Source organism: Tamandua tetradactyla, chromosome 5 (assembly GCF_023851605.1).
Source record: "Tamandua tetradactyla isolate mTamTet1 chromosome 5, mTamTet1.pri, whole genome shotgun sequence".
Lineage (NCBI taxonomy): Eukaryota > Metazoa > Chordata > Mammalia > Pilosa > Myrmecophagidae > Tamandua > Tamandua tetradactyla.
In genome coordinates this window covers 34,957,131-34,971,581 of record NC_135331.1, presented here as the reverse complement: position 1 = coordinate 34,971,581, position 14,451 = coordinate 34,957,131, and the positions used below count along the sequence as shown (strand labels likewise).

Sequence of the window (14,451 nt, the reverse complement as noted above, 5' to 3'; positions counted from 1 at the left end):
TGGTGGGTGAAAACTCTGATCCCTTGTTTGATTGAGTCTTGCAGGCAAAGACACCTGTCTTGGCCTGCAGCCTACAATGGACAGCTTCGTGACACCCGTGCTAGCTGGAGCCTTTAAGAATTGTGTTCAAACAAGCCTTAACACATGTCCTGAAATTTAAAATGTATACTCCCTTTGTTCAGCAAGTTCGTTCCAGAAATTTATCTCAAGGAAATCATTAAATATACTTGCCAAAACCTAAGAACACAGATGCTCCCTGTGGGATTGGTTATCATTGCAAAGTATTGGAAATAACCTGAATATCCAATAACAGGGGATTGGTGAAATCCAGTATAGTATATCCCCACAATGGAATAAATGTAGTCAATTAAAATGAGGTTCAGAAAGAATATTTCCCGTCACAGAAGGATGCCCGCCGTGTATTAGCAAATGTAAAAAGAAAAGGCAATGAAACAGTGTCTTTGGGTTATGATACCAGTTTTGTTAAAAAAATGCATATAAGTAAAAAACACCAGCTGGAAGTTCCCATAGTAAATTGTTGGCAGTGGTGCCTTCCAGAGGTGAGATGGGCTCTCTTTTCGTGTTGGATGATGATTTTATTTTTTGATACACTTGGACTTTATAGTTCCATATAATCAGATGATAAAACGAAATAAAGTTAATTAAATCATACTTTCTAGGACTACCTTGTAGTATTCAACATGAATTAAGAACAAACCTGAGGGGGTTCTTTATTTGTTTATCTATACCAGGCACCAGCAAATTTTCTCTAACCCCAGCACTCAGAACGATGCCTGGCCTATAGCAGTTGCTCCATAAATATTTGTCATATATGTTTCTGACATTGTGGTTGTGTTTTCGTCTGCAACGAGCAGGAATTAGCTATCTAACCAGAAAAGCCAACAGTAATGAAGAGGGTAGAGGAAGGTGAAAACCATTACGCCTGAGTGTATTTCGGGGTGTTTAACACAGCTCCCTAAGAGAGAACCCTGAGTCAGACCAGGCTCAGGGGCCCAGGGCTGACAGAGCAATTCTGAGCAATTCAAGAAGGGTGCCCCACCCCACCCCCACTCGGCAACTCTATCCTGCTGGCCCAGGCTGCTGTGGGAGACACCGGCTGCGTCTCAGGGCCCATACCACGAGGCACCTTCCATCCTGTGCCAGGGTTAGACCCACCCAGTGGCCAAGCAATAACAATATAATATTGAGGGCTAACCTTATTGAAGGCTGACTATGCCACTTAAGGCTCCCAACAGCCCTGTGGAATAGGAAGCATTGTGGACCCGTTTTTACAGAGCAGGAAACTAAGACCAGAGAGGCAACCTGCCCTGACCAAGGTCACGGAGAAAGGGGTGGAGCTGGGGTTTGAACCCAGATTTTCCTGATGCCCAAATGCAAGCCCTTCTGAGCTGCCCTTTCTCTTGGCTCTGACTTAATGAGAGCATGTCCCTCAGGGACCATTTTACAGGTGAGAAAACCAAGGTGCAGGAGGGGAAGGGATGCTGGACCAGGCCTAGAATCCCCTGACTCTCTGGCCACTCTCTGGTCACAGCGCATCCCTAAATTGGGGCCAGGGAGGGGAGCAGGGAAGGGGGGCAGCAGGCAAAGGATTGGCGGTGTCCCCAGGTCTGTCTCACATCCACCCTGCACCCCTCAATCCAGTCTTTCCCAGCTGTCAGGATGGTCTTTTCAAAAGTCAAGATGACCTCATCAGCCATCTCTGGAGGAAAGAGCTCCCTTCCCAGGGTCCTCAAGAGGAAGTCCAGTCTCCTTGCTGCAGCCTGTAGGGTCAGTGGTCCAGTGCCTGATCTCTTCTCCACCTCATCTTACCCTTACTCCCCCTCACCCCTTCTGCTCCAGCCACATTCACCCCTAAACACACGGGGCAGCTTCATACCTTCAGATCAGTTTGAGTACTGCCTCTTCCGAGAAGCCTTCCCAGACCCCAATTCAGGCCAGATGCACCCCTTTCAGAGCCCTGACCCCCGTCTGCGGTTCTAAGATCATTTGTGTGATTTGCTGAATGCCTGTCCCTCCCAGGACACATAACTTTCAATCTGTCACCACTGGATCCTCAGTGCTTAGTTACACTGCCTGGTGAACAATAAGTGTTCAACAAGTAGGAAGGAAGGAAGGGAGGGAGGAAGGCAGACGGGCTGGAAAGAAACAGCCGGGGAACAGGGCTGGCAAGGCTCTCTCCCAAATCTGCCAGCAAAGACTCGCATGACGTCATCTTCCTGTGGACTTGGGCCCCATCTAGGAGAGCAGTCAGGGCACTGGATAGCGTCTGGCTACAGTACAATCCAGGCCCTGCCCCTGCCCCGTCCTGGGGGCTGGGGGTGCTTCCCAGGGAAAGCTGGTGGGACAGCAATTCCTGAGCCCTCTCACTGGGCCCCAAGAACATGAACGCAGGTGTAGCCAGGTGTGGCTGGGCCACCTGGGCTAGTCGCCTGGTTGGAATCAGCTCGGGATGTGCCATTGATCAGCTTGAGGTCGTCTCTGAGGTTGGAGGAGAGCTTGGGGTGCAGAAGGGAGGGTAGAGAAGGAGAGATAGAGAGAAAGGTGGGCAAACCAAGGCAGAGAGAGAAGGAGCAAGAACAAGGCAGGAGAGACAAAGAGAGTGAAGCAGAAACTGAAAGGATGAGCCCAAGACTGTGAAACATAAAAACGGACCCAGCAATGGCTCAGAGAGAGGGAGAGGGGGGAAGAGACGGTGAAAGAGATGGAGAGGGACATGGAAAAGGGATGGAGAGAGACATGTTCAGTGCATGAGGGACAGAGAAAGGTGAAGGAGGAGGGTGACCCGCTCAGACGGGTGAGGCTGGCCAGCCCACCGGGATGGTGGCTCTGTGACTCTGCCCACAGAAACACACCTGCATCCACCTATGCATGAGGCTGGACTCCCTCTCCTTAACCAGGAGACTATGTCCGAGCACAGGTACTAGTCCCAGCTCTGCTCCACTCCCCGGGGGGCCTCTGGCAAAGTCCTTTCCTCTCCTGATATGTTAGTAGCCTGGGTTCCAAGGCTTCAGTGCCCTTTGCAGCACAAAAGCTCACCTTTGGCTGCTGGCTAATGTTCACTGTGGACAAAGCATGCCTGCTTTGTTGTTTCCAGTGGGAAAGGGCCTGGCTCAGCTCTGGAAACAAGAGAATGTTTGGACCATCTAACACTGCTTGCCCATCTAACTGATGATAGAATAATGGTGTTTACTCTTTGGGGCTTGAATAAAATCAATTTTTTAAAAAATACACTATGGCTAAGCTAACAGCTCCTAATGAAGCCACCTGAAGATGAGCAGCTAAAACCACAAACTTTCAGGTCACAGATGCAAAATGAACCTACGCAGAGCCTCCAACACACTGGAGCTCTGAGCAAGGGTTCTGCAGTCGGGCAGGCCGAGGCAAATCCAGTTCTGCCATTTGCTAGTTGTGGCTGAAACCTCTTTAATCTCTGATTTCACCATCTGCAAAATGGGGGGGGGGGGGGGGGGAATACTGAGAGGTGTCGGGAGGACGCTGTAAAATGCCTGGCAAAAGATTGCACATGCCCGTTTAATTCCCAATTTTAACGAATACTGTAATGAGATGCTAACACACCCCGAGAAGCGCAGCAGTCCCGCAGCCTGGCTGAGAGCCCAAAGGCTGCCTAAACCGGAGATTCATGAGTATATCTCTTTGACCTGGACATCAGTCGGAGTCTGATCAAAGAGCACCCAGAGGAAGGCCCCACAGCATAAGATGGTTCTGGGCCCCCAGCTCTGCTGGGCAGACTTGTCTCATCCAGGCCGGAGTCACCATCAGGGCCCACAGGCTGCCAAAATGATGGCTCTGGCAGACATGCTGTCTCCATGGGGCAACCATTACCCAAAGTGACGGGATACACATTTGCCGCTGGTCTGCAGAAGTCATGTTTGGATTCACAATGTTAGATGCTGGCTGGGGGCACCCGACCAGGCTGGGGTGAGGGACAGCTCTGGAGTGGGGCTTGCTCCCTCTTCTGACAGCCTCAGATGCTATAAACAGAAACGACAGCTGGACGGGACACCTTGGCTCCTTGGGCCTCAGAGGCTGGGCTCTCTCAGGACCAAGAAACCTAGTAGGCACGCTGGGGCCTGTGCTCTGGTGTCAGAGGTAGGCGAGAAGGTGCTAGGAATAGCAGTAACAGTGAACACTTATGGAGCACCAACTGTGTGCCTAGTATCTCATCAAATTCCTTACGTAGACCATCTTGTTCAGTTCCCATAAGAGGTACTATTAATACCTCCATTTCACAGACGAGGGAGCTGAAGCTCTGAGAAGTTAAATCATGAAACCAATAATAGACACTTATATAGCATTTATGGTGTGCCAAGCATGCCACACCGAGTTCTCCCCCAAACCCTAAGAGGTAGGTACTGCTATTATTCCTCTTTCCAGAGGAGAAGACTGAGGCACAGAGAGGTGAAATAATTTGCCTAGGGTCTCGCTAGGAAGTAGAGCAGACTGGGTTCCAAATCCAGGAGTCAGGCTCGGAGCCTGCAGTTTGTAACCCCCCACTCCACAAACTCCTACTGCTCTTTCTTCCAGGAAGTGTTCCTCTGGGATGCTTCCTGTCGGCCAGCCACTGTCAATGCTGGCCCCTGGCCTGCTTTGTACTTGTCCTTGAAGCATATCATAAGCATCACCTCCTCCAGGAAGTCTCTCCTGATTGTCCCAATGCTGGGCTCATCAAGGTCTCTCCTAGGGACCACCAGAGAGCCGCCTGGGCCCACCCCATCTAGAACTTATCACGCTGGCATGTGATTATTGTTTGTCTCCTCCAAACTGGGAGCTTCCTGAGGGCTGGTACTGATGTCTCTTCACCCTCAAATTCCAATGCCAAGTTTAGACAACCACAGAGGGGTCAGGAAGCCATTGAGAATGAATGAATGAACAAATCCATAAATAATCCCTTCCAACTTTCTAATGTCTACAAATGATTCTGCTGTTCACTCAAACCCTCTTGATAGTGCAGTTGCCATGGTTTTTTTTTTTTTTCGCATGGGCAGGTACCAGGAATCGAAGCCGGGTCTCCAGCATGGCAGGCGAGAACTCTGCCACTGAGCCACCATCACACCACCCATTGCCATGTGTTTTTACATATACTTTTAATACTTACTTTAAAAAAAAAAAAGTTAACCCATTTTTTCTTCAAATGCTATATTCAGTGTGCTCACAAGCAGTAAACACTAGCGTGGCCCGTGCGAATTTTTTTTTTTTCCTCTGGGGGGTGCATGGTCCGGGAATTGAACCCGGGTCTCCCACATGAAAGGCGGGCATTCTAACCACTAAACTACCCATGCACCCCCGTGTGATTTATTTTTTTCAGGTGCAAACAGAAGAGATTAATTATTAGGAAAGAGGGACTCTCCCCCAAATAATCAGGAGCCTTCATGCAGGGAGAGGGGACAGGTTTAGAACATTCCAGAAACATACTCTAGTATGGAAACAGAAAAACTCAATTTTCCTTTTAACTCCAAAGTTCTATTAGCAGAAGGAGTTCTACGTTTGTGAGGTTAAAATGAGCCAAGAGAGGAAGGAATTGTGTGGATTTTAAAATATATTTAACTTAAATTACAGAACCATAATGTGGAATCTGGTTTGTTAAAAGGAATCATTGAAAGGAATGAACCAGATATATATGTTTTGATAGGGAATAACCTCCAGGACATACTGGCAAGAGAATAAAGCAAGGTGCAAAACAATGGATGGAGTGCGTGACCATTTGTCTGTGAAGGAAAAAAGACGTTAATATTTGGAAATGCATAAAATATCGGAGAAGTTTCCAAGAAAACTGTAATGACTCTGTTTTCAGGGAGGGAAATGAATGGCCAGAAGGGGGGAGAGAGGGAGACATAATTTTTACTCAGTTGCCTTTTGTATTTTTGTAACATTTGCTATTCATAATTTAAAAAAAATAAAAATTAAAAATGTGCGATTAGAATTACACATGTTGCCACCCAGTTCATTCTAACATGCTTTCCAGCATCTCCTCTCGGTGGGATCCCTCTGACCCTGAAAGGGCTGCTCTGGGAGGGATTCTTTAAAACAGCCCAAGCCAAACTTGACTTTCTTTTTGGAAACATCATATGTCAGGACATCACTCTCACAGTTTATTTCAGGCAAGGGCTCAAAGCTGTCAGGTGGCAGAGCTGCGGCCCTGAAGCTTAAGTGTGAACTGGTGAGCAGGCAGGGAGCTGGGTGGGTCTCTCTGCAGACGCAGATCCTGGACCTTCCAGAGCGAGGCCTGGCGCCGTTTCCAGGCAGGACACGGCCACAGTCTCGGCCGCGATTGGTGGGAGTTCCCACATGCAAAGTCACAACATGGTCCACACACCCTGCTTCTGGTAATTCATCCAGCAGAAAAATGTACACACACACACTCAGATATACACACATACAAATAAAAAGACATACATGCACACAAAACACACAATACATACACCATTATACACGCATAGAAATGCACGCCCGTAAAAAACGCACAATACACAAAAATACAGGTATGCACACAAATATAGATACACAAGACACTACTTATACACAAACGCAAATATAAACACATACAAATGCATGCACACACAAATACATATACATATGCCAAATACAAAACACACACAAATACACATGCACACGAATAGACACACATACACACAATTACACACATACACATACATAAATACACACAAATGCACACACAGGGATGTTCACGGCAGCACCATTTTTGTGATGGCACAAATGACCCAACTGCCTTTCACCGGGGCATCTGATCATTAACCCGTGCTTTACCTCTGCAAGGGAATACCTTTAGTGTCTCTACGAAAACAACCAAGGAGAACTGATGTTGATGTGCTGATGTGGAAAGATGTGTTTAGGAAGAGCAAGGAGAAAAAAACTGCCTTAAATCCACCCCCATGCCCATCTCCCCCGAGCTCCCCTGATGAATGAACATTTCCTCTCTCAAGGCTCCAAGGACACGGTCTGGCAGAAGAGGGAGTGGGCACAAGGGGCTTGCAGCGACGGTGATGGGGGGCTCCGTGGAGGGCATGTCCCACGAGTAGGCTTGCCAAGTGGGTCAGGTTCGGGCAGGTGAGGAAAGCAGGGAAGGCAACACAGGCCTGGGTGAAGGAGATGGGGCGGACGGGGTGTGTCGTATTTATTAAGAGCCTGCCCGGTTGCGGGTGCCAAGCTAAGCACCTGCCAGTCCCTGACCCACCCACCCTGCAGGGCAGCCTGCGAGGCGGGCACCTGACCCCACCTGGTGGGTCAGGAGACTGATGTGCAGAGATGGGGCCTCTCTAGACAGGCCGGGCAGAAGCACAGGAGGCAAGAATTCGGGGCGCCTGAACACTGCGCCTCTTCCCTGGGTGGGGCCCCCCTGCCTGGCTGGAAGCTCACAGGTTCAGTAAGCATGGTGGCTCCTTTGGGGACTAATGCCCAACCCAGGGAAAGGAGGAAAACAAAACTGGTCGGTCGTGCTGACATTCCAGTGTCTGAGACAGAGCCAAGGGCTCCGTTTCCTTCTGCGCCCAGCCGGCTGGCAGCTCTGTTAGAATACCCTGCCCAGGGCCCAGGGAGGTGTCTGTTCTAACTCACAGATGCACCCTCCTTTCTTCCCAGGCCACCCCTCATAAACCAGAGAGGCTCCTGGTAAACACCGTGTGGATGGGGTCTCCTTTGGCTGACTTTTAGCACCCAGGCGGGTAGAACTGCCCTCTCTCAATGGTTGCCGTCCGTCCAAGGGAGGACGGCTCACTGGATCATAATTTGGTCACTGCACTCCACGGAGCCTTTGGAAACCCCAAGTCTGAGCTCCAGGAGGCGGGACCAGGCCCCACTGTGTCCCCAGGCCCTGCCCTGCTTATCAACCCAGAGCTCCATTTACATAGAAACCTACAAACGCGACAGTAGATCCACGTACAAGGATGTGTAGCTCACGCAAGCTTTGGGGAAGGTGGAGAAGCCCCAGGGGTTCTCAGGGGCCACTTCTTACTTGCTGGGGCTTCGGGGTCAGACCGAGGTGGCTCTGAAAGTCAGCCAAAGCTGCTGGATGCTGCAGATGGGACACCCAGGAGCCCGGGGAGTGTAGGTGCCGGGTGCTTGGGCATTTTGGTTTCACTTGTGCGACCTGCACCAGTCTCTAATGGGCCCCTCCCCAACCCTGCCAAGTGGGTCTGAGTGTCACAGCTGGACGCTAGATTGAAGCGCCGGGGCCAGGTGGCCTGATTAAAACTCTGGGGCCAGATACATCTGAAACTTGAAACTTTTCAGATCTTAGAAAGGCAGTAAGTGGACAGGCTGTACATGGAGAGAAACCCTGGGTGGAGGGGGTAGGGGGTGGGCAGGTGGGGCGGGGTTTCTCAGCTCTGTCATGGGGACTGTTCTGGGCATTGTAGGATGGTCAGCTGCAGCCCAGGTCTCTGTCCACTAGGGGCCAGTAGCACACCCCTCCCCCACCCCCAGCTGTGGCCACCCAAATCGTCCCCAAACACAGTCAAATGTTGCCTGGGGGCAAAAATCAGCTCTGCTTGAAAACTACTGGTCCACATCATGCTTTCTCTACAGGAGTGATATTGTCCCCAAGGGGATGCAAATTAGTTCTTGGAGGATGAAAAAAAATCTTACTCTCTTTGGGTCTAAAGCACAGTTACATACACAGCACTTAAATAGTCTATCTGTGGCAGTAAAATTTTCTGGTAGGGAGCAATTAGAAAGGAAAAAAAGTTTAAAAGTTTCCTGGTGGGGGGTGATAGGGAGAAAAGAGTTGGTCACCCAGCTATATGGCCCTCCCCACAAGCAAACACGTTACTATTTCTGCAGCGACATGTTCTCGAACAGTCACATCTTGTGGGATGAACAAATACCCCAAATAACCTCGCATCTGTACAGGGAAGTTCTGCCTCAATGAGAGCTCTGGATTTCTGAATGGTGGACAGAAAAGGGAATGCGAGACTGGGGCTCCACTTTGAAATAGAGGAGCAAACAGAGCAGAGAAGTTAAATAACTGGCCTCTGTGTATATGCCTGGCTATGTGTTGGGAAGTCAAATAATGTTTTTCTCTTCTTCTTTCTCATCTACAATGCCATATTTCTCTACAATGAGCATGTTTCCTTTGTGTAATTGTTTTAAAGCAAGAAAAAAAGAAAAGATCCAAAATGCACCCCCATACCCAGTTAGGCATGTACCTGGGGTCAGGGGAGCTAATATTGCTTGTGTGCCGTGCCCATGAGTGTGAGCTGGTGCTGGGCCTCTCCCAGACTCAGACCTGCTCCCACCCAGGTGTGCAACTGCAGTTGGGCTCTTTTCTCAGGCCTTGGTGTCACATGAGACCTAGTTAGGCAAGGGCTGACAAGCTGCGTTGGGGGGGAGGAGAAGACAGACTAGGCCTCAGAGAAGGCGGTGGGTGGCAGAGGGGCGTTGGGTGGGCAGTGTCTCCTGAGAATTTCCACTGCCCAGTGCAGCCAGGCCTGCCCTGCACCCCTGCCCCACCTTGGGTTGGAGAAGGGGCTTGGGGGTCAGCCAGACCTTGCTTTCCTGGCTATGCTTCTTATGAGCTGTGTGCCTTTGGGTAAGTCACTGCACTTCTCAGGGCCTCAGTTCTACCCCACACCTACCGTAAAATGGGGTCATCCCTCGGTAGCGGGGGGCCTTGCTGTCAGGCAGGGAGCAGCAACTCTTTCACACCAAGTGTTGTTGCTCCCAGTGGGACCCTATGGTCTACAATACAATACAGACAATACAATACATACAACACAACACATGGGTGTGCCTGGAGAAAGAGAATGTCACATAATCACACTGGAGACTTTGGAGCAGAAAGGGAGCTTGGAGGTCACCTGGAGGTATACCCGAATAATGAGCACTTATTGAGCACTTACTGTATGCCACAATTGTGCTAAGGGTGTTGAGATACCTCAGACATCTGCCCTGGGGAAGCTTTGAGTTGGGGAGATGGACCTATAAGCACATGATTCCAACAGACACGGGAAGGACACTGCAGAGAAGGGGATGGAGGTGGTTAGGGAAGGCTTCCTGGAAGAGGTGACTGTTGAGTCTTTTAAAGAGTGGGAGTTAGCCAGGAGCTGGAAAGAGGTGGTTACGGCAAAGGCAGAGGGAGTGAAATTATAAGGAAGCTACATATAGGCTAATGTTCATGAGCACTGAGCGAGAGATGGGGGAGAAAAAGGCAGGCACTGGGCCAGACAGATTTGGACTTAATCCTGGGGGTGATAGAAACCACTGGTGAGTTTAAGTAGGGAAGGGATAAGGTATAATTTTTATGGAAGAACTATTATTCCAAGGGCACGAAAACTGACACTCTAGCTGCTGGAGGGATAAGATAGGCCCTTGGGTGGCCAGTGGGGAGGCCACTGCCATTGTCCAGGTGAGAGATGACAAAGAGGCAAAGGGATAGAGAGAAACAGATGCATTTAAGAAAATGTAGGGATATAAAACTGGAAGGACTTGGGGCAAAGGAAGCAGGAGAGATGAGCCCAGGCTTCCAGCTTCAGCAACAAGGTGGAAGCTGGTACCAGCGGGGCTGGAGAGTGTCAGCAGGGCCTCCAGAGGCCAATGTTAGGGGAGGGGCAAAGCCGAAGGTCGTGGAGGAGGGAGGAGATGAGAGGGTAGACGCCAGGGCAGGAAAGAGAGCTCAAGGCAGGGGAGGTGACAGGGTTCAAGGCAGAGATGGTGACCAGCTCCTGGAAGAGTAAAGCCCGACCTTCCCCCTCCCATAAGCTTGTCTGCACCACTGATGAATTCCTGAAGGAGGGAAGAGGGACGGACAGCTGGTTCAACCTATGCTGGGATGCCAACTGCACGTCACAGGGACCCCGAGACAGAAGACAACAGGCTGGCAAACTCCAATCCTGGCTCTGCTGGACTTGGAAGCTGTGTGGCCTTGGGCAAGTCCCTTTGCCTCTCTGAGCCGCAGTGTAGCATAGAGTTGCAGCAGTGGCCAGGAGTGAGGCCAGCACTGCATGAGTTAATATAAAGGGCAGGCATTTAGGAAGTGACTCTTAAGTCAGAATCACAATGCCCAAAAGGGAGAATGACACAAGGCCTGGGGGTGGGGGGGAGTATTCAGAATTCTTGGTATATAGCTCACCCCAGAGCCACCTCCCGGGGCCGGGGTCGAGTCGGCACTCCCGTCAGAGGGGCCGGCAGGACTTAAAGGAATTGAAAGAATCAATGCAGGCTGACTGCACTCGGCTTCCAGAAACTCAAGTCTGAGTGATAAACGAAGTTCTCTGGAGGATAGACCAGAGCAATTGCGGGAGCTAAGATGCAATCAAGACAACACGAAGAGGCAGAATCCTGGAAGGGCAGAAACCTTGAGAGCCTTTGCTTAGCCCCTCCTTTTACAAGGTTCCAAGGGGCAAAAATCCCAGGCAAGTCCTAAACTCCTGGGCTTACATCATCCCCCAGTGACCGCATGCAGAGACAAGCAGTGTTGCATCGTGTCGCTGGGCCCTTCTGTCAGAATCCCCTTCCTTTCCTCATCTGCTGGGGGACTCCTACTTTACCGTCAAAACCCAGCAGTCCATAGCACAGTGGCATAGGCTCTCTTTCCTCACAACTGCCAATGCACTTGGGACCCTGGACAGCCAGGTTTGAGCTCAGCTCTGACAGCCCCCCCCACTCCCCGACTTAGTGCCTCTGAGGACCAGGGTCTCCTGTTTATCTTCCAAGGGCCAAACCCAGGGCCCAGCAAAATGGAGATGCTCCGTGAATGTTTGAGGAGGGAGAGACAGAGGGGTGGAGAATGGAGAGAGGTAAAGGAAGGGAGGAAGGAAGAGAGAAAACGAGTGAGTGAATGTGGACGGGAGGGAAAGAGAAAAGAGGAAGATAAGGATGAAAAAACAGAGGGAGGAAGAAAGAAGGGAAAGAAGAGAGAAGGAAAAGAGAAGGGGAGAGAAAAAAGGAGGGAAGGAGGAAAGGAAAAAAGAAGGGAAAAAGGGAGGGAAGGAAGGACTGCCATGCCCCTGGCTGTGGATGACATAAAGGTATAAGGACAATTTTCAGTGCCCTCATCTGCAAAATGGGGACAACAGAACTCACCTCTCCAGATATTACAAGTGAAAGGAAACACTCAGTGCAAAGCCTGTGAAACAAAGGAAGCCCTTCTTTTTTTCGCTCATTCATTTGAGCACCTACTGTGTGTCAGGCACTGTTCCAGGCACTGGGGAGAAAGCAGGGAGCAGCAGGGCAGGTAAGTCCTCCCTCTTGGGGAATTGACATTCTATGGGATAAAGAGAAGAAATTCACAACAGTGTAAATTACAAAGTGGGCTGCCAGGAGATAAAGGCTATGGAGAAAAACAAAGTAGGGAGGGGCAGAGCTGGACTCCAGTGAGGCCACGATTTTAAACAGGGCCATCAGGAGAAGTCTCTCTGGGAAGGTAACATTTGAGCAAAGACCTGAAGGGGGTGAGACCATAGCCAGAAGCTGGTATCCAGGAGGAAGGCACCGCAAGAGCGGGGAGCAGCCAGGGCAAAGGTCTTGGGGACCGGAGCTAGGGTTACAAAATGCACCATTTTTCATATTTGGCAAGCAGCGTGGTCCTGCCCACCCTTTCCGCTTTCCATCCCCCTGTCCCAAAGTCACATTCTAAACCTAGCATTCATTCCCTTGGCTGACTCTTAAACATGGAGCTTTCCAAATAAAATCATGGCTTCAGCTCACACAAGTGTTAGTTGCAGGGCAAAAGATAATCCACCAAAGAGGAGGCGGGGCGGGTCCCAGCAAGAAGAAGGCAGGAAGGAGGCCAGGGACGAGCTCTGCCCGGGTCACCCAGGTCCCTGGTTTCCACTCAAGTTCCCACTGCACTTTGTTTTCTAAACACGATTGGCATCTGGTCTACATGTCAGACCCTTTGCTTGGTGCATTCATAAACGTGGTCTCTAATCTCTTGGTTATTCCAAAACCAAATTAGGGCACTTTAGACATTCTGCTCCCCATGGGGTGGTGGAGCACATCATTCCACTGCCAGTACCCCATTTTCCAGATGAGGTTCTAAGGGAAGTGACCTGCCCAGGGCCATGGCTGGCTGAGCTGGGAGTCAAACCCAGACAAGCCCAGTCTCAACCATCACCCTGCTTCCTGTTGCCCCTTACATGCTTCTGCTTATTCTAAATAGCTCCCAGCCTGGCTTGAGCCAGCTTTGCCATGGAACTGCTATTGTTTCCAATATAAGTAACATTTCAATGACCTGCCGATAAGGCCTTTTCCCCGGGTTGGGAAAGGCAGGGTGACTTTTTATTTTAAACAAAGAATTGCAGGCAAGGGATTTGTTTGAACAACATGACAAAGGCTACGTGATGTGGAAGTCTGGAGCCAGAAGGATGTGGGTTCAAGTTCCGGCTCTGCTGGGTACCAGCTGTGTGACCTTAGGGAACTGGCTTCCTCTCTCTGAGCCCCATAAATGGGAGCAACTACTAGAACTTTTATTATGGTTGTTTCTGTGATTCTTAGTAGATTCTACCATTGGTGAGAAGTTGACTTTCCGCACAGGTAACTTCACAGGTAACTTGGAAAGTAAGTCATGCATGCGTATGTGCACACTTTCACACGCTCACTAGCAAAAGGTGTCTCTACTCTGCAGCCTGGGCTTTCCACTGAGTGCCTTGGAGCTGGTTGGGACCTCATTTTAGAGACAAGACTCCAAGGCCCAGAGAGGAAGAACGTCTGCACAGGTGACACAGACTGAGCAGCAGTGTTAAAAGGGGATGCTGGAGGCTGCTTCCTGCTGCCTCCCCCTCCTGAAGGGAGCACAGGTCTGTGTCGAGAGGATGAGTTCCTCCTAACCCCAGTTTTATGCCATGTGCCCCGGGGGTATGGCAGGCATGGCCAAACCAGGGCCACAGCAGGCCCTTGGGGAAATCATAATCACCATCATGTCCCAAGGGGCAGGTGATAGAAGGACTCTCATCTCCAAAATCCAGTTTTGCAGCCGGTGCTGCTGATGGCAATGGAAACGATGGATAACCTGGCCATGCCCGGGGCCACTCTGAAGTTTCAGATGCTGTGGCCATCTTGCCCTTTGGAGATTCCCAACTCTGTGATGCTGATATCCTGATCATTTTTTTCAATTCAACCCACCCCCACTGGGGAAAAGAGCCGGTGGCTATTTTTCTTCTTCCTCCAGCTTCCTATTTATAGTGTGTTGACAAGGCAAGAGACGGTTTCCAGCAATAATTAGGGAACCCACACTGGGTCCCAGGATTCAGGTGGGCCCTGCAGCTGGCAGGTGGCTCTGAGGACCACCAGGACCCAGTGTCCCTAAAGGAAAGGGATTCCCAGCAGCACCTGGGCAGAGGTGGGTCACACACTGTGAGAGCAACAAGGCGACCTCCCTGAATGGGGGGAGGGTGACTACTTTTCCTGACTACTTTTCCATTCTTGCACGGAAACATCCTCGGATGCTAACATGCA

General features: G+C 50.3%; 1 protein-coding gene and 1 non-coding gene across 11 annotated transcripts in view; both read right to left on the bottom strand.

The window, feature by feature from the left end:
* The window catches only part of KIAA1671 (KIAA1671 ortholog), a 189,306-nt gene that overhangs the window by 20,573 nt on the left and 154,282 nt on the right, over positions 1-14,451 (bottom strand). Inside the window, exon 1 of one of the 10 annotated variants that reach the window (XM_077160685.1) lies at positions 12,079-14,382. The exons of the other annotated variants lie outside the window; for them this stretch is intronic. Coding sequence (XP_077016800.1) covers positions 12,079-12,162 — 84 coding nt within the window. The 5' untranslated portion in view covers positions 12,163-14,382. Of the gene's footprint in view, positions 1-12,078; positions 14,383-14,451 lie in introns of those variants that run through there. 10 annotated transcript variants of the gene reach the window in all.
* On the bottom strand, positions 5,250-5,321 carry TRNAE-UUC (transfer RNA glutamic acid (anticodon UUC)). The gene has a single exon. It is a non-coding gene; the product is annotated as a tRNA-Glu (tRNA).